Here is a 27,030-nt window from a genome sequence, read left to right as displayed (position 1 = left end):
GTTATTTTAATACTTTTGAGTGAATCAATTATTTTGGAAATGTCTAATGACCTTTATTAATTGTTGAATTTAATATTGTGGAATATTATGAACCAGGTAAGTAATGCTATGAGATAATTGTTTACCAAATACTAATTGATGTCTCTTAGTAGGAGCCAGCTACTATATAAAGGTGGAGGCTGGAGCTCCTTGGGAGAGTATACCAGACCTTGCTGGCAGAGGCAGGCCAGATCGCTGTCGTCTGCAGAGGGCCCTTATCTAAAGGAGCATTGCCTATAGTGCAGATTTGATTTATAAGTATATCCTTTTTTGCCTTGTATATTTTTCTTCGTTTTGTCTACTTTTTGCAAGTTGTATTTTTTCCTTTTTTCATCAATTGGCCAAATTTGTATCTGTATATTCAAGAAAAAAGAGCTCTGGTATCGGAATCAGTATCGGTATCGGCAGATATCCAAATTCAGGTATCGGAATCGGATCGGAACTGAAAAAAAGTGGATCGGTGCATCTCTAGTAGTCTCATCCAGATCACCAGGAGAAACTGTTTAGGGTTTACACTGTCTACACAGAAACCATCCATCAAATTACATACTGGATTTATCCTCACTATGACATCATGTAACATTGAACTGCATTGCCAGGTGTAAAGGTGTTACAACTACCAAAACAAAAGTCTATATCATTTACATAGCTAAATTACTATATGTACCCAATTACAAAACGATGCAGCAGGCATTTTTCATACTTCAAGCAAGGTACAATCACATCATCCACAAGGTCAGAAGCTAGACAAGTCTGACAGCTTCGCTTCAACTGGTGAGAAAGAAAGGCGAGACGCCCCAAATTGCCTCCCAGAGGAGTAACAACGTTCCCTAACGGTCTCTTTGCTCTGTGTCTTTGATCTTATCTAGTCACGCAATGTGGTCTGAGGCCTCCCGAGTCACTTGATGCTGCTCCATCGAACCACATCCCCGCATTCACAATCTCTCAAAAAGACTGACAAACTCTTGTCAGGTAATTAGCCTAATTAGCCGCTCCCTCGTCCTTCTTTCCCCTCCCTTGCCTTGCCTTTCCTCCTGCGTGGGTTTGAAGAGTGCCATCATTAATATCATCCCGCTATGGGTCATAAAGCATTCCCCGTCACCATCAAAAGAAATATGATAAAGGTCCTTACACCTCCCTGGCCTGGGGAGAAAGAGAGACGCTAAGCCAGCTGGACCCGATGCCTTTAAATTAAACAATGCATATTAATACAATTAGGTTAGTGCATACAGCTAATTTGGATCTGTGATATGAATGCCATGCCCATTCTCTCTCTCTCTCTCTCTCTCTCTCTCTCTCTCTCTCTCTCTCTCTCTCTCTCTCTCTCTCTCTCTCTCTCTCTCTCTCTCTCTCTCTCTCTCTCTCTCTCTCTCCTTCCGATGTTGGAGAGAGTTTGATCAGAAGTAGTGAAGGTTTTGACTGTGACACTTCACTATACTGCATAATTTTAAATGTCAGATATTGCCAATAAGTTAGATGCAAGCTGAGAAACATGAACAGGAGAGGCTGAGAGAATTAGTTATAGCTTTGGGACAGATCCCAACAAATTCAAAATCATTGGCATGAAGAACTGGCAGGAAGCATCAAAGTAGTGATGGAGAAATAAATTAATTTGAACATGAGTCAAACAGTCATAAATCTCAGAGGTGACTTATGTGGCTTATTGCACGAGCGCTTTGAGCTTGAGCTCATGATATAATTAATCGCATCCACATGTATGCTGTAGGATCAAAGTGATTGCATCAATGTAGCAACATTAATTTTTTCCCAGGGATCAAAAAACGAGCAACATTAAATTAGCGTTACCTTCATAGGCGGCCTTGAATCCCTGTCCACTGACAGCGTAGTCAGACAGTAGCCACAGTGTGAGCCTGGAACCTGTACTCACGATGGGTGAAGGCAGCTGGAACCCCGTTAACCTGAGAATGAATGGACAGAAGGACAATAACAGTCAGTAAAAAAAAAGATCCAATCAACGGCACAGTTGGTTGCAAGGTCAGGTATGAAGGCTGTTTCAATCAAGCCAGCTGTTCCCCCAGGCATTCAAGGATATCTTTTGTATAACAAGGCTCTGAATCATCCACAAATTGCAAAAATGCCAAAGCCTCAACAGGACAGAAAACCTCAAAAGATTTTTCTAGATCAGTGAGAACAGAGCTGTTGCAATCGTGCATCAGCAGTGAAACATAAACACACCAGCCACCGTGAGCATGAATTTGAACAGTGAACAAACATTAAAACTGTCAGATACAGGCTCCAAGTCAACAACCATTGCTAATAGCCAGCCTGTGCTTTTTTAGATGTGGAATTCAATTGGAACAGGGAATATGTTTGCTATTTATAGTGGTACATCTCACCATGTACCTAGTTTGTACCTAGGTATCTTAATGCAAAAGTATGCACATGTAAAAGCACTTGATTTCCCTTCCCCAGCAGCACGGCCATCTGAAAATATCACTTTAAGTCTCACAAGAGTTGGAAAACACAGCTGTAAATGGGGCCTATTTTTCTACCTTGTATATCTCTTGTGTGCTCTAGTTTTCTACTTATATAATTAATTTTAGTACTGTTACTGACCAGGTCCTTGTGTCAGTGGGACATTGGGAGAGGAAATGATCCCCTGACCTGTGACACGCAACATAGGTGACACACGTCCTTGTGTGACCACCAGTGTTGGGTGACAGCATTACTCAGTAGCATGCTACAGTAACATCATTGCTTTTCTTATTAATGAGTACTGTAGTAATGACTAAAAAAAGTCATTTCTTGTGCTTTTGTCCCTCTAAATATGCGATTGAAGTTGAATTGTCCAAAATGTTTCCTCAAAATCAGCTGTCGTCTCAGCTTAGATTAAAAATGACAGCAAAATTGACTTTCTCAGGGTGGAAGTATTCCCACTATTTTGGTTTTATCATTGAAAGGATGACAAGAACATTGCAAATCAAGGCTGTTGGGTTCCCCTGATCAGTCACACAGAAGTGCACAATTAAGGTAATTGAGTTATCCAGATTTTTCAAGGTAAGAGAGGATGTAATTGCTAATTGTAGGGGTGTAACGTAAAAGAAGTGCAATGAGTAGTGTAAGAAATTACTTCTCACAGGGACTAATAAGTAAAGTACTAATATTATGTTATATGAAATGAGTGATGAGTAATGTATTACTTTTCTGAGTAATGAGCCCATCTCGTCACCCCTTGTCAGACCAGGTTTCAGCAGGAGCTCTACCAGGTATTACTGTAGTACATAAGTCACACATTAATGAAAAAGCAAATGTGCACACACACACTTACTGAGAAACACACACAACATACAAATGAATTCACACAAGAAACAGCTGTGCATTGTTCATTTTTTGACAATGACCACAGGTTGGTTTGTGTATGTGCGTGTGTGTGTGTGTGTGTGTGTCCCTGATTTATAGATTCTAATCAAGGGCAACCTCACTCCGGCTCACCTTACCTCTGGCTGATTCTTGAAATTTCCTTCCCCACCATAGAACCATACTTTTCATTTTCTGCTCTCATTTGCTCTCTATCTCGCTGCATGTGTATCCCACTCCTTACAATCTATTACGCCCCTGCCTTTTATCTGTGAGTGTTAAGAGAGGTCCCAGTAATTCACTTAATCTTTAACTACCACGTTGGAGGTGGGCTGAATTGCCAAACACCACTGGAGGAAAGATGAATTGGACCAAAACGGAAGAGGACTTTAATATATGCATGATTTCACTCCGCTCTGCGTGATTGTCACGGTGGGATATCGGCTAAACGATGGGACACATGTTCATGCAAATAGCCCCTTCGCTGACCGCAAATTGAGTTGGAAGGCAGCCATCTTGGTTCAGCGGCGCACTGCAGGGATGGGAGGAGGTGGGGGGGCGATGGAGAGTGTGTGTGGGGGGGGGGGGGGTACGTGGTCGGCGATCTGGAGGGATTTTGCCGCATCCAAATCGTGATCATCTGGCGTGAGCTAGATACGGCCCGGATTCATTTTTCCGGACTAAGAGAAAACAAAATGGATACCGTCAGAAAACACACAAAAGCCGGCTTCACACGCGAAAGGAGATTAAATATTGCAATGTGATATGGGCTGTGGCAATCTGAGGCGTGCAGCCGGCACTGAGGAAATGCCAGCCAGGGGATTGCCTGCTATCAGGGAAAAGATGCAAGATATGATTGCGACTGAGAGATACAAAAGAATGGATTTGCAGTTCAGGTGTCTGGAGTGAGTGGTAAATTGATGGAGGGAGGGACAGAGAGAGGGAGAGACAGAGGGAGAGAGAAAAAAAAAGAGTTAAAAAAAAGTGGTAAATGGTTGGTAGTCTCTACTCTATGGAAGGCTGAGTAATCTGAGTAATAAGGAGTAGAATAAGTGTGTGTGCATACTTGCATGCACTTTATGTGTGTGTGCCTGTGCGTGTGTGTGTGTGTTGTGTGTGTGTGTGTGTGTGTGTGTGTGTGTGTGCGTGTGTTTGCATAAGTGCATGCGTGTGTGCATGGGGGAGAGCAGAGGTCTATTAAGAGGGCTTTCCACCTGACTGACCTCAGCATCATCTCAATGAAGAACCTCTGCTTCCAATTATCCCACCGCTACCCATGGGAACGAGAGAGAGAGAGAGAGAGAGAGAGAGAGAGAGAGAGAGAGAGAGAGAGAGAGAGAGGAGAGAGAGAGGAGAGAGAGAGAGATGAGAGAGAGAGAGAGTGTATATGGGAGGAAAGAGGGAGGTAGGGGAAATCTGCAGAGATTGTAATGAGGAGATGGCGGTGTTGAAGAGCGGGTTCAGCGAGGGCAGAAAATGAAAAGTAGCGAGGTGAGAGAGACACATCGGTATGTGGGAATGTAAATTCCAACCATGAGCCAGAGTGAGGATGAGTCATGGTGAGATTCTCCTTGATTAGGCTCTGTAGATATTCAGGGATTCACAGTACGCTTGCACACACACACACACACACACACACACACACACACAAAAACACGCACACAAAAACATACAAATACATTCACACAAGCAAAACAGGTGTCCACTGTTTTACGTAAAAATCTTCTCAGACCACCACCTGGTATGTGTGTGTGTGTGTGTGTGTGTGTGTGCGTGTGTGTGTGTGTGTGTGTGTCTGTGTTTCTGTTTGTGTGTGTTTGTGATCTTCCTCCAAATATATGCGTGTTTATAGCTGTAAACAGACAGAGACTAAATCAGGTCATTCGTCCTTTAATCGTATTCCCTCAGTAGGGGTGTGTGTGTGTGTGTGTGTGTGTGTGTGTGTGTGTGTGTGCGCGTGTGCATGCGTGTGTGTGTGCATGTACTCAGGGTGGAAGGTAAGCAGAGTGCTGATACAGCTGATTTTCCCCCGGAAGAAGGGAAGGGAAAAAAAAGAAAAAAAAATAGACACAGCAGCAAGATTTTGATGGGTGAGTAGTGGGGAGACATTAGCCAATAAATGATGGGTGGTAAGAGAGAGAGGGAGAGAGAGAGGGAGAGAGAGGGAGAGAGAAGGGGGGGGTGGGGGGGTGGTACGGGGCACGGAAAGCGTGTGTGTAAGTGTGTGTACTCTCGGGTGTGTGTGTATACCCCTGCTATACGAGACCCTGTGCAGCTATAACTTGTCAGCGGTCAAGGCCGAGGCCAGATGCCACGCTGTGCAGTGTAAGCTCTAACTCTCCACTGACTGGCTATCACACTCAACAGTGATGGGCTAACAGCAGAGTGGGGCTCAAACACACCAACACAGCCCCCATCCTGCTGTCATCCCTAACCGTCCTCCCTCTCCTTCTGTTATTTTTTTGGAAGATTCATCTAAGGTTTTCTCAGTGTGGGAGGTACACGGACACATACAACACATATCCAAGTCATAACTGCTGGAAACAGAGAGAAAGAGCAAGAGGAAGAGGGGTGGGGGGGTGGGGGGGTGAAATGAAAGAGTGGGTTATTATTAAAGTCCCTAGTCGCTATTAAAACCATGTGTTCGATTAGTCAACGATATGTGAAATTCATATCCTGATGCGTTATGCTCGCCTATTTCTCTTCCTCTCTCTTTCGTTTCCAGCAGTTATGTTTTGATCCAATTTTTTTTTTTTTTTTTTGCAAAGCATAACAACATTCTTCAAACACTAATAAATCAAACCATTTCCTTTTTTATCATTTTCTGTTTAAAAGGCTGATAAACCCTAAGGGGATCCTAAGGTTGTGTGTGTGTGTTTCTATTTACATATACGTGTACAGTATGTGAATGTGTGTGTGACTCATCCTCATCACCCCCCCCCCCCCCCCCCCCCCCCCCCCCCCCCCCCCCCCCACACACACACACACAGAAAGCCGACAGTGCGGTGGAGGTTAAGATGACACTCCATTCCCACACACATGATTTGATTCCTCCAGCTAATAGGAAGATTCCTCACAAGCAATTAGACTGTAGTTCTATCAGCGTTCTCATCCCTCCTCGCCGGGTAAGCTGTAATGTACCGCGTCGCTTGGCCCAGGGGGTGGGATCTGGTCCTGATAGGGTTCCATGCTTAGCCTTCGGTGCTCTCCATTTGTAGGGAGTTAAAAATCTTAGTATTTAACCTAAAAAGATCCCCTGCAACTATGCAATGGTAGTATTTTGTCGTTTTTGCTAGTTTTGGCGGGGAAGCGGGATAGCAAACTATAAACTGTTTATCACCATAAAAACTCAACTATATAGCAAATTGTACCACACCACTTCTGGGTTTCTGTCACTTTACAGGTACATAGTCACATCATCTTGTCCAGAGAGAGAGAAAGAGAAAATTTGGATTTGAGTTGAGGGAGCAACAATCTGTCAACGATTGATGTCTTTCATTATAGCGTGGTCACATTTATTTTGACATTCAGCTGCAGAAAAACTGGGCCGTATCTTGCAGTTAGTCGTTAATATTAATGTTTACGTGACATCATACTGTATTTGCGTCTCGCAGTTCAACGGTACGGGTGAAAAATCTCTGATGTCTTTGACGGCGAATGCTGATGGTGTGATAATCAACCGCAGTCAGCGCCAACTGGAGAGACAAACCGCAGTGAAGTCATTAACAAACCAGCATCTCTAGAGACAGAGAGGGAGAGAGAGAGAGAGAGAGAGAGAGAGAGACCCCCGAGAAGAGACGAGACGAGAGAGAGAGAGACGAGAGAGAGCGAGACGAGGCTGATATAGAGAGATAAGGCAGTGGAAGGAAGGTGAGAGGAGGATGAAGATAGGAGTGGGAGGAGAAAGTATTAACAGCAACTTGGGGAGAGGTGAACAGATGAAGTACTCTAGAGAAAGCAGCAACAGCTAAAAAAAAGTGTGTGGTGTGTGTGTGGAGCAGGGGGGGTGCAAAAAAACAGGCAAAATATGAAAACTGAACTGAGGTAGAAAGCAAAATAATGAAATAATGGAAAAAATGAGCTTGTGGGGAGGAGGAGGAGGAGGACGGGAGTGAGGGAGAAATCCGATGATGAAAACAAGTGAATAATTTACAGTGTCAGAACAGTGATAGAATGTCTTACTCATCAGCCCTGTTCATTTTGGGCCATAAAAAGGCACGGGTGGCAACACAGGACTGATTAGTTGTCATTTGCTGTACAGAATAGCTAAACTCATCACCAGCTAGATTAATGGATTTCTGTGTGTGAGTGTGTGTGTGTGTGTGTGTGTGTGTGTGTGTGTGTGTGTGTGTGTGTGTGTGTGTGTGTGTGTCTGTGCGCGTCTATGTGTGGAGGAGTTATGAGACACCGTACCAATGGCACCGGCTTACCAGATATGAGCGTTCCATGGTCTTACATTATATCAGAATCTTTGATTATGCCTTACCTTAGGGTTATGAAGGGTTATTAACACACACACAAACACACACACATAGCCTAGCTTCCCCTGGAGTGTGAGCTGGTCAGTGACGTGAGTGACTGAGTGATGGGATTGGTTTATCTTCAGGCTATCTGCACTCCATTAACAGTGCATTACTTTCCCCTGATGCTATCTGCATTTGTTCAGCAACATAAACACCTCTGAAGCGACCCAGTGGAACGCACAACTCAGCTTGTATAAGGTTTTGTTATATGCGGCAATGAAAAGGTTTATAAATGGAAAAGCGTTTTCAATATAGAAACATAAAATGAATAGCATAAAGCTTGTGACAGGCAGAGGTGACAAATTAAGAAGAAAAAAAAAGTAGAGAATTGCTTTATTTGTTCATTTGTTCCCACTTTGCGTTAGAGATAAGTCAATTACACTTACAGCAAACAAATCAAGGCTGACAAATGAAACAAGGTGACGCTCACACGCCCGCTGTGTTTTTTTTTTCCCTGCTCCGCACAAATCGCTTTACAATAATCCTCGGGCAGAGAAACAATTAGGGATAAAATAAAACTAATTCAATGTCGTGCCACTCTTGCCCCTAGCAAAGTGACTAAGCTAAGTGGTAGCCATGAGATATGCTGTTGTTTACTCGCCCGTGCATGTGTGTCGTGTGTGTCTGGTTGAGTGGCTAGGCCAATTATAACACACAAGGATGTAGTAAATGATCAAGAGGGGAAACGGAAGAGACTCAAAGAGAGACAGAGGGACAATCACAGGACAGCACTAATACTGTATGCTGGGAAAGTCAGAGCCAACAACCACAGGCGTTATTTTATTTCCATTTGAACCATAAACTAGCACGGATTCTGAGTGAGTTAACGGCAATAATAAGCAGAAGAAACATGTTGACAGCACGAAAACACTCCTATGAGATCATATCATGACATCTAGCTACACAGCTCATTCGAAAACAATCAGGGAGCAAACTGAAATTAAATGTGAAAAGGGAAGGAAAACTACAAGAATGACCACAAACATGATAAAGTACACTGTCCTACATTTTCAGATTTAAAGTTTTGTCCATAACATTGGTTAAGCTTATGTTTATGCAATGTCTTTTATTCTATATCTACTATTATACTGTTTTTACTTAGTTATCTATTTATCATGTGGTGCTTCTTGTTTTTTTATTTATTTTATGATGTTAAAGAGCTTTGCAAATTGTTTTTAAAGGTTAGATAACACAAAGGAGGTAAACAAAGGTTAGATAACACAAAGAAGGTAAAATTGTGTGTTGATGAGTCAGCCTTACAAGCATCAGTTTTTTTTTGATGCACAACAAATAGGGTTGGTTAAGTGCAGCGACGCGAGGGCTGTGGCATGATGGAAATGTAAGTGGGAAAACAAACCTAATGTACACTTTGGAAACGGCTGAGTGCCGTGTTGCCTTTCCCAGCATCTTAGTCAGATTAAAAGGATATGCTATTTATCCCAATCCAACCTCTTTGCCCCTTCACATGTGCACACACCCAATCCCTCTTTCACTAATGAAGCTAGCTCTCTCTCTCTCTCTCTCTCTCTCTCTCTCTCTCTCTCTCTCTCTCTCTCTCTCTCTCTCCTCTCTCTCTCTCTCTCTCTCTCTCTCTCTCTCTCTCTCTCTCTCTCTCTCTCTCTCTCTCTCTCTCTCTCCCTCCTTCTCCCTCTCCTACTGTAAGGCTACCAGACCTTCACATTAATTATTCAAATGATTAGTCCGTGGATAGGGAGCATATTTGCATGTATGTGTGTGCAATCAGAGCCTGTGAGGTTCCTTCAAAAGACGCCCCATGATGCTCTGAGCCAGCAGTCCAAATTTCATAATTTGCATCTCTGTCTCTCTCTCTGTCTCCCTCTCTGTGATCCTCCTTTTCTCCCCCGCTCTGCAGAGGGATGGCACTAATAAACTCCAAAACAGGGTTGGCCAGAAGATCTGATTAGCCAGCAGGGCTACCGGGGACACGGTGACCGATGGGAGCGCCGGACCAATGCTATTTACTTTCTGCCCGTCGCTCTTCTTTCATTCCCGTGGCAAGGATGATCAAAGAGCAGCGGAGGGAAGGAGACAGCGAGGGAAAAGAGAAGCGAGGAGGAGGAGGACGGGGGCAGGGGGGGTAGAGAGTGGAGGTGGTGGAATGTAAGAACAGCACTGTTACTGATCTCGAATTAGCTGCTGGCCATCGCAAACACTGATTTACTCATATGCCATTCCTCTTCTCTCAGTATCCTCGACTCTCTCTCTCTGCCTGTGGATCCCATCAATAATGCCCTCTCTATCTGTTAATGATCCGCCTTGGTCTTTCTTGGGTTATCTTTGATATAGAGACTGGAGTATTCTGCCCTATTTTAGTTGCGTTATCGATCAGCATCACTGTATGTAGTTTCTATACTGATATCAATTGTGTTTGAATCGATGAAATGCAGTGTATTTATGGCAGAGTATGGTTAATCCTCCGCTTCCAAACAATGAAATAGGCAGGAGGCCATGGTGCAACTGGTCACCTGCAACAAGTGTCTAATTACATGGCAGGCAAATCCTTTTGACACAGCACAGTTAGTGTGTGTGTGTGTGTGTGTGTGTGTGTGTGTGTGTGTATATGTGCACAATATGTGGGCTTTATCCATTATCACGTTTCACAAGGTGTTCGGATAACTAATTAGACTGCTACGCTCTGTGTGCCTCCCAGGGACGAACGAGAGAAAACAAAAGGAAAGGGTGAAATCAAGAAACAGAAACGTGACTGCAGAAACACTGATGAAAAAAAAAAACAGCAAAATCAACACAGGCTGAGAAAATATGCCAGGGATTTGCCTAAGCCAGAAAACAAATGGCGCACAAGGAGAGCGTCTGTGCTCCGGCATCCCATTACCTGTCATTAGGAAGATTACAGCTACCACCAATAAGAATCAATCCTCTAATGTGCATTTACTTGCTCTTCTTCTGGGGCTTTTGTTTACTTTAAATTTGGAAGGTGTTTTTGTTCGGGCAAATACTTTTTGAGCCATGTCTGCATGCCGCAATACAGATATGATATGTAAATAATCATGAGTGTGAGTAACATACAAATTGGATGCATCTTTTTCAACATGGGACAACCACATATTTGTGTTACATATGTGAATAACAACATGCATGGTGATGCATGCCAGAACATATGTTATTATTAGCATATGTTGGTATGAAAATTAAAGCAATACACCAAGGAATTACTGGTTGCCAAGTCACATTCATTATCATTAATAATAATAATCTTGATATTATTTTATCACTGCTTGATAAAATACAAAATGAACTGGAACCTTGCACCGAAAGGAGTCATGCAATATCCGCATTGACAAAACTTGTGTCAGCCTTTCATCTCCTGGCCTCTGGCTCAGCCGCAGTGGGGAGTCACAGTCTGCTCTTTCCTCTGCACAATGTTAAAACGGCTTGCCATACATGTTTCACCTGGTAGACGTGTGCACTCAGTACTTCAATTGTGCCTTGGGTATTCTAATTGGAAAATTGCGACTGAATTGATTTGCATAAGTGGTGTTAATAAATCAGCCACTGAATTGGAGAAAGCTGTGCTCGTTAAGTTTTTGCGCACGGCAGTAATCAGAAAACTGACCTTTTAGTACTAAAAAGCTGTTACTAGTTTTTATTATATGGCTTGAAGATTCATAAAGTTTAAAATTGAAATATCATTAACTCAATATAGCTGATGTAGATGAGTTTATTTTATTTTTGGAACTACATCAGGTGAACAACCATGTATTCATCCGCTGTGTGGTGATTTTTAGCTGTACAAGGTCTCCGATACTAACAAGTAGCTAACCACATTCACTTATATGGAAACAAAACAAGTAGTCAGGGGTAGTTCAGAACAGTATGTTATTTTTATGCCAATTCTTGTAAATTTTACCAATCTCCTATACAAAACTGCCAGACTTCGCCTCAAACCATTTAAAATGACCATTTAGCTTTAGAGCTGCTACAAGTTTTAATTTCTTACTTTCAAGATAATGTTTCCTACAATCACTCAACACACTGCCAGACTTGTCAGTGCACAGTGTATACTTAAATGTTAGCATAGGGGCACCAAAGTCAGTGTTCTACCATGGACTAATGGATGATTTCGGTGTCTATTATCACTTAACAGGTTGCTGACCAACAGGCATGGCACCAACTAGACACACAGAAGTGCTGAAAACAACACTTTTTTTAAGAGTGTGTATTTGATCATCTTTGTTGTCATTGCTTAAGTAGCGTGTGTATCCTGTTGAGAACATTGACAGGCCTGGGGATTGGAAAGTGTCAATAGCAATACGCACAATGACTGATACACAGGATGTAGGATATAAATTCATAGCCATCTAGTTGATTATTTCTCTAATCTGGGTTTACAGGGCCTAATAATTCTGCCTCACAGGTGAGCAGATACCATAAATCTCAGCATCGTTTCACTTTTTACCCAGCGCGAGATGATGAAAAACAAACTATCACTCTTCCTCCTGTTTTTAGCAGTCTGCCGTTAAAGCTGGCGCTGATAAGTGGCAGTCTCTCCATTAACAGCCCAGACTCAAAGGAACTATAAATCCAAGGGGTGTGTGTGTGCGTGTGTATGTGTGTGTGTCTGCGCGTCGTGTTTGCGTGCACGAGTTTGGGTTGTGTGTGTGAAAACCTCTATGTGCAGGCATGTATGTCTATGTGTGTCTACATGTGTGTGTGTGCACGTGCATGTGTGCAGATGTGTTTATGAGAATGTGTGTGTGCATGCTGATGAATAAGAGACTCAATCATGTCCACCAAAATAAAATTGTGTAAAGGCGAAGCCATATTTCTAGCATTCATATCACACACACACAATCGCACACACCTCCTCCTCACTTTGATATGTACTCCTAGCTCCAGTGTTACACAGCATGTTAACATAAAGGCACGTGTAGCGCAGTATCAACAGAGAAAAGATCATGTTCCTGCCCACACACGTCCAACACGTGAGCACCACAGCCTGCGTGTACTGTAGTCATTACCCAGAGTATGTACTGGGAGAGATTGATGACCAAGGCCTTCATTGAGAAAGACTTATTGCCATGGCAGCGTTCAGCCAGGCAGCGCTGTTGTGCTGTCACCAGCCCTCACCCTGACCCGCAGACACAAGCTTGACTCATTGACTGACACAGTACGCATTCACACTTATGGCTGCACACACACACACACACACACACACACACACACACCAAATGGTGGGAACAACACCACATGGGAGAGAAGACATGAGATTAAAGTAATACAAGTTTTCGGCACTCCATGCTAACGCTTCAGCATACACAATGTTAAGTGATAGCAGGCGACTAGCACTATCTCAAAAGTGATAAAAAATCAGAATGTGTAGCAGCTCTAAAGCTAAATGCTAAGTAATCTTAAATGATATGCAGCCATCTCTAGCAGTTCTTAGCCGTTTAAAAATAGTACTGCAACGTGTTTTCACAGTCTGTTTTTAGATTGTAGATTTATTTAGCACAAATCAAAGCTTTGAACTAAGCGCAGAAGCAATATATAGGTATGTAAATAATGCTGTCTCACACTCTCACTCATGCATATACAACCAAACGCACACATATCACATATATGATATGCAGGCTCTCAAGTGCTTCCCAAAAGAGCATAAACATCTCTGCAGCTTTATACAGCTAAGAAATGACAGGGATAACGGTTCTCCAACATCCAGTGCCCACTGCATGCAGACTGTGTCTGTGCGTGTGTGCGGGCTTGTGTGTGTGTGGTGTTATTCATTTTATCTGAATCCCAATAAACCTTTATATTGTTGACACTGAAATCAGCTTTCTGGGATGGGCTCCACACTAGCCTAGTCCCCCCTTTGTAAGCATACAGACTGTGCACACAAAACCCTCTCTCTTTCCCTCTCACACTGTGACACCCTATCCTCCCAGCACTGAGGAGTGAGTGTGGTGTTAATGCCACTCCCAACACCATGCTCCAGTGCTCCTTATTTAGGTCTTATCTAGCCCGCAGGCTGAAAATCTGTCCCTTCCACGCCTCCTCCCCTCCCTCACTTCCCCGCCCCCGCCAGACTGCCAGGCCTTAAGTCTCTCTCCTCTTCCTCCGTTCCATCACTCCATCACTTCCTGAGAGGAAGGCGTGTGGCGAGAGATGCCTTCACACACCTGAGTAGGTTCTCCCTCTGCTGAAATGTGCTCACAGTGTGCTCAGATTGGCAGTTACAAGGTAAAATGTGACACCGTTGCTTTAACTAATTTGGAATGGCTGTAGAATTCTACTCAAAGGTGAAAAAACATTGTTTGAGCAATGTAGACAATTATCCTCTCATTCAGAGTGACTTACAATGAGTGAGCAGGTGGGTTCAGTGTGTTGCTCAAGGCCACATTTGTTGTTGCATGGAATTGAAACTGGGACCTTTGGTTATAGGACAGTCTCTCTGACCGCTAGGCCACCGTGGCACAGGTTCTGGTGGGATTTGAACCCAGAACAGCAGGGCTATGAGTGTTTGGAGAGTAGTTTTACAACAATTTAATCTATCTAGTAATTTAACTATGTTTTGCAGTAGCTTGGTGGTAGCTGAACTGAATTCAGATTTGTGTTTTTAATTGTTCAATGTCATTCTGAAGTGGAGTTAATGACTGCAATTTCCAACCATTTTGGCTATAAAAAAAAACGATTTTTTTAATTGTTTATTTACTACTTTAATTGCCAATGTGGCACAAGTCAGATGTTATAAAGAACATTTTATGTCTTTATTTGAATTTTACATTTTAACATTCCTTGTGCACCTTCCTGTGATGAATCCAGATAGGGTTATTTGGTTTGTGTTTGCGTCCAGCCTCTAGTTTCTGGCAGGCAGCTTTCGGAGTGTTGCCAATAGAAACACAGTAAACATCCCCTGAACTTTATTTCAAATAAATTTTTTGTTGACATCCTAATCAGTGGTATTTTGATGTTGTACTATATCGCAGATGTAGATATAAGTTTAAGTAAGTATAAGTAACTTAAGTCAACACCCATATTTCTCTTGAGGGTAGTTTTGCTTTAGTGAAGTAACTGGTAGCTTGTAAAACGAGACTTTCAAAGCAGCTTCCCTACAAGCGGTTCCAGAGGCAGAGCTCTTAACCACTTAATCACTGCACAATCTCTGGAAGTTATTGCTCTTCCATTAGCAGCAATTAAATACCACTGGCAGCTTGTGTTTACAAACTAGCACATATCACTGCATACTTTTTTATACTGAATAGAATTGAATTGAGTAGAATCTTCCCAGTTCCTTCCCGATGTCAGTTGGGATCGTCAGGTTTAATGATATGCTGCAGCGACAGACTGACTCATATGCATTTCCTAAGGAGTGAATCTGCCTCCTGCAGCTTACTGTGACTCATAAAGCAACTGCTGTAGGAGTAGACACACAAGCTCACCTACAGAATATACACACACACACTGATGCGCACATACTTATGAACCCAAGCACAGATATCTACAGACAACATTTACATAGCACAACTGATTTGCAAGCAAACATTCTACTGATAAGGATGATTATGTTGCCCTACTATGACAGCAATGCATAAATGAATGAATAAATAAGCAACACTAAAAGAAAAGTGACTCATTTGAAAGACAAATCAAAGGTGATCATTTGAATCACGTCTGGTACTTTCCTGTGATGAAATAAGGCAAAAATAGTAAATATTCGCTATATTTGAGATTAAAGGAAATATTCCAATAGCTATACAGCCTATAGCGTGGCATACATAAAAAATTAATCAGATTCAGCAAAACAGCATAGAGGACACAAAATGGAGAAGAGGCAGAAAAAGATAAGATATTAAAAAACTAGGTGAGGAGGAAATGAGGGGGGTGAGAACGAAATTGAAGGAAGAGGGACGAGAGAGAGATGGAGAGAAAATTACTTTTGACACGAGCGGGAGATGAGAGCAAAGGGAGGGCTGAATTATCAAACGTGCATCTTTGTGTGTGTGCCTGAATGCACTTGTGTTGTATAAGAGTGTGTGTGCACCTAAGTGTGTAAGCGTAAATGTATACATGCGTGTTCTGACAGTGTTGTTCACTGAAGCGAGAGCTACTTCTAGCTTATTCCCAGCATTTTCCTGCTCACAGATAGATAAAAACTAGAAGTCTCACTTTTACAAAATGCCTCCTTTGAAAAGCAAGGAACTCTGGTCAAACACAAACACAAACAAACACAAACAAAATCTACAGAGGCTTTGTGTTCCCCACAAAAACTTGAACGGCCCCCTATCTTTCTCTTGCTCTCTCTCACTCCCTTTTTTCAATATTTTCTCTCTCTATCCCTCACCCCTTTTCTCTCTCTCCTTCTGTCTTTCATTTATTTTTTTTTTAATTCTCTTTATCTCCCGCGCTTGTTATTTTCAAAGCGCTTAGACGGAGAGAGTTGAACGCTTCCCCCGTCCCGCTGGAGCATCAATATACAACAGAGCCCACAGGTCCAAACAGGAGAAAGGGTTAGGAGAGCGGCACAACACCGATCCATAATGGATTTTCCTCTCTTTTTCATTCCCTTTCTGCGGGGAGATGCGGCTAGGGTGCCACTGGCACAGAATGAGAGGAACGCGGAGAGAGGGGGAGGGGGAGGGAAGGCGAGGGAAAGAGATATCGACGGGGGAAGAAAGAGAGGCCGACAGAGACTCAAAACAGTGTCAATAACAAAAAGCCCCGAAGAATATTCCTCTCGTCTGTCTTCTGATGCGTGCACACCATATGCATTTAACAATTTGCCAGGCCTCAAACAGCGGAGGCTCATTTCTTAAGCCAACAGCAAGAGCGGCTTTAGTGTAGCTATATCTGATCAGGCATTTTGAAATTGTCACTAATGTAGCTAGACTGTGTGATGGTATGTGATGCCGAAAGGTCTGAACATGAAACTACACAGTATCATTTCCTAATATGCATAAATGTACATGATGCCATCAGCAACAATGCAGCTTTGTGGTGATATCTCAGAACTGCAGTGAATATGAATAGAATACAGGACTAGGTTTAGGTTTTCAAATGGAAATTCAGCCTAAAAAAGTGTTTATTTCTATGATCTTGGACAGCTGAAAATTTGTGAACATGAACAACTTCCAAAGTGACACAACAGGAGAGCCAATATTCGAGTTTGCGATGTTATGAGGCAACACTTTCTGACGCTGTTCAATTGGCGGTTGTACGGTAGACTGAGTTTGTTGACTCACAGGATTGTTTGTTTGAGCTTTTACACCCAAGTGAGTTTCATTTCATTTTGGTAGTAGCTCTGAAGCACAAAATGTGCCCACAGTGAATGACCTTGGATATTGTCACAGTGTGCACAAAGCCAGTCTCATGTTTACTGTCAGTGGATCCACTCCAGAAAGTCTCTCATGAAGACATCACTGATTATAGTCTTGGCTCTTTTCCAGTCTGTTTATCTATAGAAGGGAGAACAAACCTGTCCAACATCATCAGAAGAATTTATCTATGCAATTTAGTGTGAACTTTTATTTTAATCCATGATGAAAGGAAACCTCACCTTAAGCACTGAAAACCAGAAAAACATCTTCAACGCAAATGCCAATAATAAAATTCCTACATGACCAAAATCTTGTATCCCTCAACAGCCATCAGCTTGGAATTGGAAAAACAGCCTTTAAATTACAAATTGTTGACTTCATTTTTTACAATAGAGTTTTGATGGCCATTCAAGTCAAGTAAAACCCTGGACATCATGAAAATTTAAGTTATGATATTTTCAATCAAAAGCAGCAATAACACAAAAAAACTATAAGATATAGGACATCTTTACCGTGTCCGCAGGTTCCCGGGGCTGGGCGGCCCATCGTACACAGACAAGATGTCAAAGTCCTCTTCCAGGGCGAAGCCTTGAAACACCAGCTGTATTCGGTTGTGTTCTGCCGCCACGATCACCCATGTACAGTTGGCATAGTTGGGGTACCCATAAGGGTAGCCGGGGCTCTCTATCGTCCCATTGGGATTGTGTAGTGTGTAACTGCAGTTCTGAGCTGTAAAGAGGGAGAAAGAGAAATGGGTGAGTATAAAAACAGTGTAAAAGTTTCAAGGCATTAGAACAGGACGGTTAGCAGAGTATAGAAATTCAGAGGCATTATGCAGCATTAGACTCAATAAAGGACACTCTTCTATGTCCAAGTATGCAAATGCATACAAATGCACACACTTGCACACGCAAGTGTTCACACACAAATACACACACACAGACACACACACATACATATGCACACCCACAGTCCAACAGTTTGCACCAAGAGCTGCAACATCCATTATCACCTACAGTAAGTCATTAGAATAGCACTGCTAAATGGCTCAACCTATCCCAGCCTTAACCACCTCTCCCACCTCCATCATCACACACTCGTTCACTCACTGGCCCATTCACCACATTAGTAATAAGTTCCCACGTGACACATGACATAGTCAGAGGAGAGAAGAGAGGGAAGGCGGGGAAATACTTTAGGAGGAGAGGAGAGGAGAGAAAAGAAGAGAGGAGAGGAGAGGAGAGGAGAGGTTATTAATGTGGGCAATTTTGCCAAATCCTTGCCATTGGCTGCTCCACACACACACACACACAGACACACTCACACACTTGCCGCCACATTAATTGCACTCCTCTTTTGCATTTTTGTCAGCAGCCACTCGTAAAGTACTGCACTCAATCTGAAATTTTAATAACTGTGTGTGTTGCCATCCATCAGTACAAAGGGTGGGGTGGTGTGTGTGTGTGTGTGTGTGTGTGTGGTGTGGGTGGTGGTGGGGGGAGCGGGCGGGCGGGCAGGGGGGGGGCTAAATGACTCATCTTCAGCTGATCGGAGCTCAGCCAAGACTTTTAATCAATGCTAGATATTCTGTCCTAATTAATCCATAATATGATAATGTGGTGTGATGCTGTGTGACTTCTATTTTGTGTAGTACTGTATGGTATCTCTATGTGTGTGTGCGTGTGTGTGTGTCTTCATTGTTCATGTACAAATGAGTGTGCGCATGTGTATGTATGGGTGTTTGCATGGGTATCTGCATGTTGCCACCCTGTTGCTGATAAAGCACTCGTCTGATTATAGAAATCATCGGGTGGTGATGGTGATCTCTGATCCGCTGTCTCCCTCATCACACACACAGCAAGGTCAATGTCAACGTTCATTTTCCCAAAGAACGCTCATTTCCCAGACAGTTACACGTGAGCAGTCACCTGTCAGTCTGCCACTGACAGATGATAGACAAAGAGAATGAAGCATGATCACATTTAGGGCATACACACACTATAATATACTGTATACTTTTGAATAAAAAACATCCTCATAGAGGGAGGAAATGAGAACGTCATGCAAGAGTACATGCGATTTATACAAATGTGGTGTATTTTCCATTGTTTGTTTCAGCCACAGACCTGAATCATAATGCAGCCTGATTAAAATGTAATTAGGAGAATATAATTGGAGGACATCTGTTATCTGCATAACCCACATTATTCAAAAACACAAACAATGCAATACATGCAGAGTAGATATGATTTTTAATTTTTTTTTTGTATTCATGCTCACGCATAAATGTCAGAGATAAATCAATGTATGGAAATATAATAATTGTACGCATTAAAAACAGGTCATTAAAAAAAATAAAAAGAATCTTCAGGAAACACATTGCAGCTTTGAATGCATATCCTTTATTGAAAGCTTGTGAAACATACATATCACATGCTACCTGTGTGTGTTCCCAGACAGCTATAACAATCCCAAAGCTAAAAATCCATCCACATTTTCACTCCCCAAAAGGCCTCATGCCTGAAAACCAGCAGGGATTTACAGGTAATCAGGCACCAATCATGAAAGCAAGACAAGCAAAAATAAGAGAAGACCCGGGGCAATTTCCATTCCTCTCTATCATGCTCACTACCAAAATAAACATTTCATGAAGCCTGGAGATTTTTTTGTTGTTGTTTTTCAAGAAAGTACAAAGAGAAAGAGAAAAAAAATGACAGTCAATATAGCATGGACAGGATAATCCCTGGTTAGCCGGGAGAGAGAACACTGCATTCTTTTTCGCAGCAATAATGGAGCCTGGTGTTTAAGATTTTGGGGGTTATGTGCTACATGAGACATGAGGGTGTTTATGAATGCTGACATGCCGCTGGAAAAACACCAGCTGACACACACACACACAAACAAACAAACAAAAGGCAATATTAGCTTTTTGTTCCAGGTAACACAGCAAAACGGAATTGTGATTGGGTTGCGAGGAGAGGAAGAGAGGAGATTGTGTCAGGAGGGAAAGCAGACTGGACGGATGGCATCAGCAGCAGAAGGATAAAAGCTTCTCCAGCCAGAGTGTATCCATCATGCCACTGTTGACTCCCCAGGGCCTGCCTTGTCAAAAACACGCACGGGCCTCTCAGCCGTCACTTTTCAGCCCTTCATATGTGCTTGACCTCTTCCAAAAGATGCTAATGTGTCCACACTTGAACCCTGTCCACTTGAATTCACTTTGGGTAATATATAATATGGTATCGGGCCGGAGTTCAGCTCTCTGTTTGCAATGGAAGTGTAAGCGCTGTCATGAATTCTTAGAAAAGACCGGGGAATAAAATGAATAGTGTGAAATGAGATTAACAGTAACAAAAAAAAAAACTTACATATGCTGTAGTGTATAGCATGCTGATGAGCACTATGCTGTGTACTCCTACTTCTCCTCTTCTAGTCTATCCTCTGTCCTCATCCTCACAAGTCCCTTTTAGGGCAATATGACAGGACGGATGAACAAGATGGATCAAAGCAAGAGCTATCCCTATCTAATTTTTCATTAAAGCCTTTAGGTGGGCCCAGCCAGTGGGCCGCCACCCCCCATTTCCATCAGGTCAATACTAATATCCAGGTAAAACCTCCACATCCACATCTCCTAGCTAATTTCCATAGACAGAGCTTGGTCAATAATCTCCTCATCATCCCCTTCATTACGGGCCTCTATCAGACAAACGCCAATCAATGGCTTACACAACGGCCGGATGGTAAAGCTTGATAGGGGTCAGAGTGGACTGTGAACCTCTTGTACATAGACAATGAGTTGGGGGAGGGGGTTGTATTACAAAGCACCACCGGAAAGGTTGAGGTAATTGAATTATGAAGTCAGGTTCAGGCTTAAATTGAAATGCTAGGAGAAATGATTCAATGACTCAACGGAGAAAGCTTTAGCGTTAAGAACTAACGTGTTTAGTCTCTAATAGCCTTCCTCAGGGTTACCAGTTAAATTGAAAGTGTTATTGAAAAAGAAAGTAGTGAGTTTTGCAACTGAATAAAACTGTCGCATGTAATCACAGTGCATCCATTATGCCGCATCTATTGAGATACTAAACGAGGACCACCAGGCGCATGTAGGCTAGGTGTTTTATGGGTAAAATTAACTGAAGCACAAAAATCTATGATAGGGAATAAGTCTACTGAGCCTGCCAGAGAGCTGCTGAATGCTATTTTCAAGCTCTAGCACCTGTGCCAAGCGACCAACTCTTAAATCGATAATGACGCACACAATCTGGGATAAAAGACTACGACAGTGCTTTTAGAGTTTGTTTTTTTTGTTGTTTTTTTGGGCTGCAGCTGGCATCATTTTATCCTTGGTGAAAAATAGATGGTCAAAATTGAATTGGAGAAAAATACACATCAAAGTTCACTTGAAAATCCATTTCTGTGGGCATGAAGGACCATTTTACAACATCATCAAGTTTGATTTGCATTAGGGCATAGTAATGAGGGGGATTTTGGCCAGGCGGTTTTGCTGTACTCTGCAGTTATCAGTAGACTGAGGCAACAGAGGGGAGAGAGAGGGGATTATGTGACACATGGGTTGTGAAACAGAGAAAAAACTCACAACACCTTGAGCACATGATTTGCTGCTTACTCTACTGATACACCCAGGATATTGTCCCTGCATCTCTTGCAAGACGTGACACTAGTAGAAAGAAATCATGAAAAGTGAACGACTATGTACAGAATAAAGTTTGCGAGTGAGAGTGAAGTAAACAGAGGTAAGTCCACTCTCTCTGTTCTTTGACACGCCGAGGCTTTGATTAAGTAGGTCCTCCACTTGGGGCTTGGTTGAATTATTTAAGCCATAACTCGCCTCTCCCAGGGTGCATTATGAAATTAGCTGCTGGGAGCCAGTGACCTGCTCTGAGGCCCCTCAGTGTAAATCTGCAGGGTAGAGCCCATCCTGCAGCCGACCCCACCGACACACCATAAAGACCCCATAAACAGACTGCTGGCCGTGCTGTTTTAGCCTCGCCCTGGCTAGACCACCAGCCAACCCCTCCCAAAGCAGAAGGTCACATTTTTTCAGGGCGTGCATCAGGTGAATAAAGATTATTATAGGAGTATTAGCAATAATGCAGGTTCAGCAATGAGGAGAATTGCTTGTTCTGGTAGTTAGCTGATTCTGTGTGTACCTATCATTCCGCAGATTCATAGCACGTTTATGGGAACGATGTGGGTTGGCTTGTATTGGAATGTTAACTATGCTTGTAGCTGATGTCGGTAAATGTTCAATGAGCGGCTGTGTTGTCCACTGCTTACCCCGCTGTGCCAATGGCAGCATCCACTTGGCACTAGCTGTCTCCGGTCTGCTCACTGCCAAACGGGTGTACAGGGAAAGGTGTGACCTTGCTGGGGCTGTACTCCAGGGACTACCTGTGTCTGTGTCTGTGTGTGCGTGTGTGTGTGTGTGTGTGTGTGTAGGCGCTATTGTTTGCTCTGCCAGGGCAGTTGTTCAGCGGCGGGCATACAGAGCTGCGGCAGCGTGCTGTGACACTTTGATGAATCGATGGTCGCTACGCTGTACTCCAGCGGGACAGCAACCCCTTCAAGTGGAGGAAGGAGACAGAGAACGAGACAGAAAGAGAGGGGGGCCGGCCAGATAGAAACAGAGCGAGAACCGAGGTACTAATAGACTGACTGGCTGAATGTGCGGATGTACAAGAAAACAAATAGATTTGGAAGACATGACATGAGGAATATTAAAAGCAAAGGTGAGACGAGGGACAAACAGGTGGAATAAAAAATAGCAACAAAAAAAAGAGAGGGAGGAATGAAAGTTAGAGGTTGTCAGAGGGTCAATGAGAGAGATAAAGCAACAGCCAACGAGAGTAAATGAGTTGGAAAGAGGGAGAGGAAGTGTAGGGGGAGGGGGGGGATTTTTACCTATTTTCTGCATCTCATTGCCCTTCCCTGCTGAGGTCACAACGCCCAGTGTGACATTCATAGCAAGATAGCACTAAATCTGCACGGTTTGCAAATACTAGAGGTCTGTTTGGAGGGATGCTACAGTGGTGTGTGTGTCTGTATTGTTTGCGTGTGTGTCCTCAAGCGTGCATGCATGTCTGAGTGTGTATATACAGTATGTGTGTGTTGTCTGCACATATATGTGTGTAATCCCCTCCATAAAGCACTGGGACACCTTGACTGAGCCGGCTGCATACTGTCAGATCTCTGCATGCACAGCGCCACTGCTGAGACTCTACACACAATTACACTGGCTTTACAGCGTCTCTCAATGGGGAAAATTGCATCTTCGTGAACACAATCCCAACACGACATTCACGTGATACCATAGAGACGTAAACAATGCTCGTGATTCAGAAGTGCAAATTTCCTTTCTTGAGTCCGTCTTTCTATTTCTTTTTTTCAAACCTCCACTTCTGTCTCTTCTCTTGAGCTCTGATCTGAGTTCGCTTTTGAACAAAAGACAAGAAATAGGAAAGAAATGCCTAACTTCTTACGTTGTGCATGATGAATCCAACTCAAGTCAATCAAACTTATGATCTGTAATCGTTTATTTGCAAGGCACAGTATGTCTCTGGCATTCTTTGACAATGATTAAAAGACTGGAGCTTGCCGAAAAGCAATAAAAAAGGATGCATCGAGAAGGGCTACGAATTAACTGGGAAGCACAAACAACACACTCAGACAAACACATACTTGCATCATCTAGCTAGAATGTGCTGCTTGTGCTTGTTGCTCACTCTCAAGAGAGAGCATAAAGCCTTCATGAATGTGGTCTTTCAGGAATCATATATATACAAAATGAGGATCCCATTGAAGCAAATAGGGGATTATTTGGAACCAAATAAGTGCCTCCCTTAGGGTTTATTGAGCAACAAAGCTATCCGCAATCACATATAGCCTACCCCATGAGAGTAAACTTCAAACAACCAACAATGCTCTGTATGTGTGTGTGTGTGTGTGTGTGTGTGTGTGTGTGTGTGTGTGTGTCTGCCGGTAACTGCCTCCCTAGTGGGAAGATAAAGCCTTCCGCCCCATAGATCCTCTCAGCACCACTATTTGTCTCCCGACGTGTCAGCACATATGCATGCCTTGACCGCATCATATCCAAATTAACCTCAAGATGGCCGCCATTAAAATGGAAATGGGTGAGCTCAGCGATCTCGCTCGCCTCCATACATTAGGCTAATGTCGGGCCAGGGCGACAGAGTCTGCCATCACAGACAAGCCAAATGCAGTGGAAGGCACTAGCTACAGACCTGCCCACACTTTGCCTCCCCCACATGTAGTTTCCACTGGACTGACTGGTAAATATTGCTCCCAGAGAAAGGGCATAAAAATGTGGCTTGCGTGCACAAGATGCACCAAGAAAGGCGCAAATTCAAATGGAACGGAATGGCTTCCTGGTGCATGAATGTGTGAAGTAAAGCACACTACCAACTGAACTGAGAAGCACTGTGTGTACGCATTCAAACAGCACACCCAGACAACCACATACTTGCACGCATTCACCAGTATTCACTCGCAAGTACAAAGCGAGGAACACATGCTTCTATAGCATGTCTACAGCCCAAACACATTACAGCAAAAATAGATACAGTGTCGTCGCAGCATTTGTCCTACAGAAACACATTCACTTCCCAGGCTCTGGCATTTCTATACACTGTTTAAGCTCTAAGGATCTGTTGATGCCTATGGCAACCCACAATTGATATACGCACACACAAACACACACACAAACACAGTCACAGCAACATTGCTAGAAGGTGTAAATGCGTGAGTTGAGGAAAAACACCGCCCACATGAAAAGATATAACCAAAGATTCAAGCATTGATCACAGGCCTCCGTTTCATGTTCACACACAAAACATGCATGCATACGAAGATGCACATACACACACACACACACACAGACGGACACACACATGCCTGTTATCAGGGCTGGCTAAGTACGCACAATGGAGCGTGTGTTCTCTCAGACAGAGAGGAAGAGAAGGGGGGAGGCAGGCAGTTCCTTCCAGCTGGGTCATATTTAACCAGCAGCATTATCAAGCCAGCCAAAACGGCCTGTAACCCAACCACCCACACAAAAACCCACCCACACACATTCACACAAGCCCAGCCTATATTATTTTGTTCATTTGTTCTTCATGATGTTATAATTTCTCCTCTTGTTCTCAATACAGTTAGCTCGCCCTAAGACAAGTTGGTGTTAATGCACACAACACTGTTCCTCTGTTTACTCAGCCCCCCACGCACTGACACTTCAAACTGATCGATCGAAAATAGTCCATTCAGAGTCAAAGGCATGTTATGGTTGATGTTCTCTCCTTTCAGAGAGACCCCTGTCTTTGCGGGGGAGTTTATTCAGCACCGATACAAATGGACCTCCCACACAACACACTGCGAGGCAGGAGGCCTAGAGAAATGTGTGCGTTTGTCCATGTGTGTATGCATGCACGCATTTGTCTGCGTGAGTAAAAGAGAACAAAAGAGAGAGAGGGATAGGGGGATAGAGAGGGAAAGAGAGAAAGAAATGTGGAGAAAGAAAGCCTGTTCACTGTTCTTATAGAGGAGGCTAATGTTGTTCCCATGACAACAGGAAAACAGGATAACACATATGAAGACTTATTTTTTTTTAATGATTTATTACTGCTCATCACATAATCACACACACACACACACACACACACACACACTCACTCACAAAGGCATGCACATACATCCATATGCACACATTGACATGCAAACACACACACACACACACACACCTCAGACAATTTCAGAGGCGTCTCTCTCGGTTTCCCTGGCACTTATGAGAAAAAGCACAGCTATGTGTGACGGTAATGTGCGAAAGAGTGAAAGTCAATTATCACCTAATTTTCTTTCTCTTCACGACTGACAGCCGGGCTCTTTGAGGCACTTTAGACCCAGCCCAAGTTGGAGTGCCAATCTTTGTTATATCCTGCCATATATTTCCATTCAAATCACATCTTTTTCAGACACCAAATGTCCATTTTTTGTGACAAGAATGCACTTTCTCAGGTCTGGAGTCTGACTGACCATCTGGGACTATAAAATTGACTTGACTTGACTGACATGGCTTGATCAATAGCATCAACAGCAGTAGGAGTAATGTTAGAATAGATGTGTTAATTATATGAGATGATCATCCTGGACAAATCAAATATATCGATGTGTGCGTGTATGTGGGTGTGGGTGTGTGTGTGTGTTCACGTACATTTGTTCCTCTCTGAGTAATGTATATTAAACCCTAGAGTGTGCTCTGATCCAAAGGTCAGGTCATGACCGTCCCAGCAGGACTATTCGATCTATCACTGAGACAGACCACCACAGATGAGCAGCAGATGATCAATCAGCCGCACTTCAACTTTATACCTCCCCTTGTGCACTTTAACCTTTCAACTCAAAGCCTAAACCCCATGGAGGCTGACGTGTCAGTCTTAGGCCAGGATCACAATTAATGCATTGAATATGATGGAAGTTGCAGATGCGCTGCGTTGCGACAAAAGTTGTTAATTGCATTAGATTTTTTCAACTTATGCTTTGATAGTGCACGAATAGTGCACTATCCAATGTTGTTTTTGTGACAAAAAAAAACATTTTGGCAATGAATCAGAGTTGCAACGGAAGCTTATGTTGTAATACTACAGTCAGTAACCATGTCTAATAAATTTCTTCTCAATATGTTTGAGCCACAAGATCTTTTTCAAATAACTCTGCCCATAGTTTGCAGCAAGACAAGTGCATTACAGTGTGATCCTGCCAGAAGTGTTTGATAAGTATTTGTCTCTGTCTCTGAATGTCAGTAACAGGTGTGCCGGCCTTCCAAGAAA

At 43.0% G+C, this 27,030-nt stretch overlaps 1 protein-coding gene across 1 annotated transcript in view; it reads right to left on the bottom strand.

Moving 5' to 3' along the window:
• csmd2 (CUB and Sushi multiple domains 2) overlaps positions 1 to 27,030 on the bottom strand; it is a 235,940-nt gene that overhangs the window by 200,868 nt on the left and 8,042 nt on the right. Inside the window, exons 2-3 of the mRNA XM_078290607.1 lie at positions 17,683 to 17,899; positions 1,846 to 1,958 (exon numbers count right to left, since the gene is read on the bottom strand). Coding sequence (XP_078146733.1) covers positions 1,846 to 1,958; positions 17,683 to 17,899 — 330 coding nt within the window. The remainder of the gene's footprint in view (positions 1 to 1,845; positions 1,959 to 17,682; positions 17,900 to 27,030) is intronic.

The sequence above is a fragment of the Centroberyx gerrardi genome, chromosome 19 (assembly GCF_048128805.1).
Source record: "Centroberyx gerrardi isolate f3 chromosome 19, fCenGer3.hap1.cur.20231027, whole genome shotgun sequence".
NCBI classification, from domain to species: Eukaryota; Metazoa; Chordata; class Actinopteri; order Beryciformes; family Berycidae; genus Centroberyx; species Centroberyx gerrardi.
Note: the sequence above shows the minus strand (reverse complement) of the source record. Positions and strands in the feature narration are given on the sequence as shown.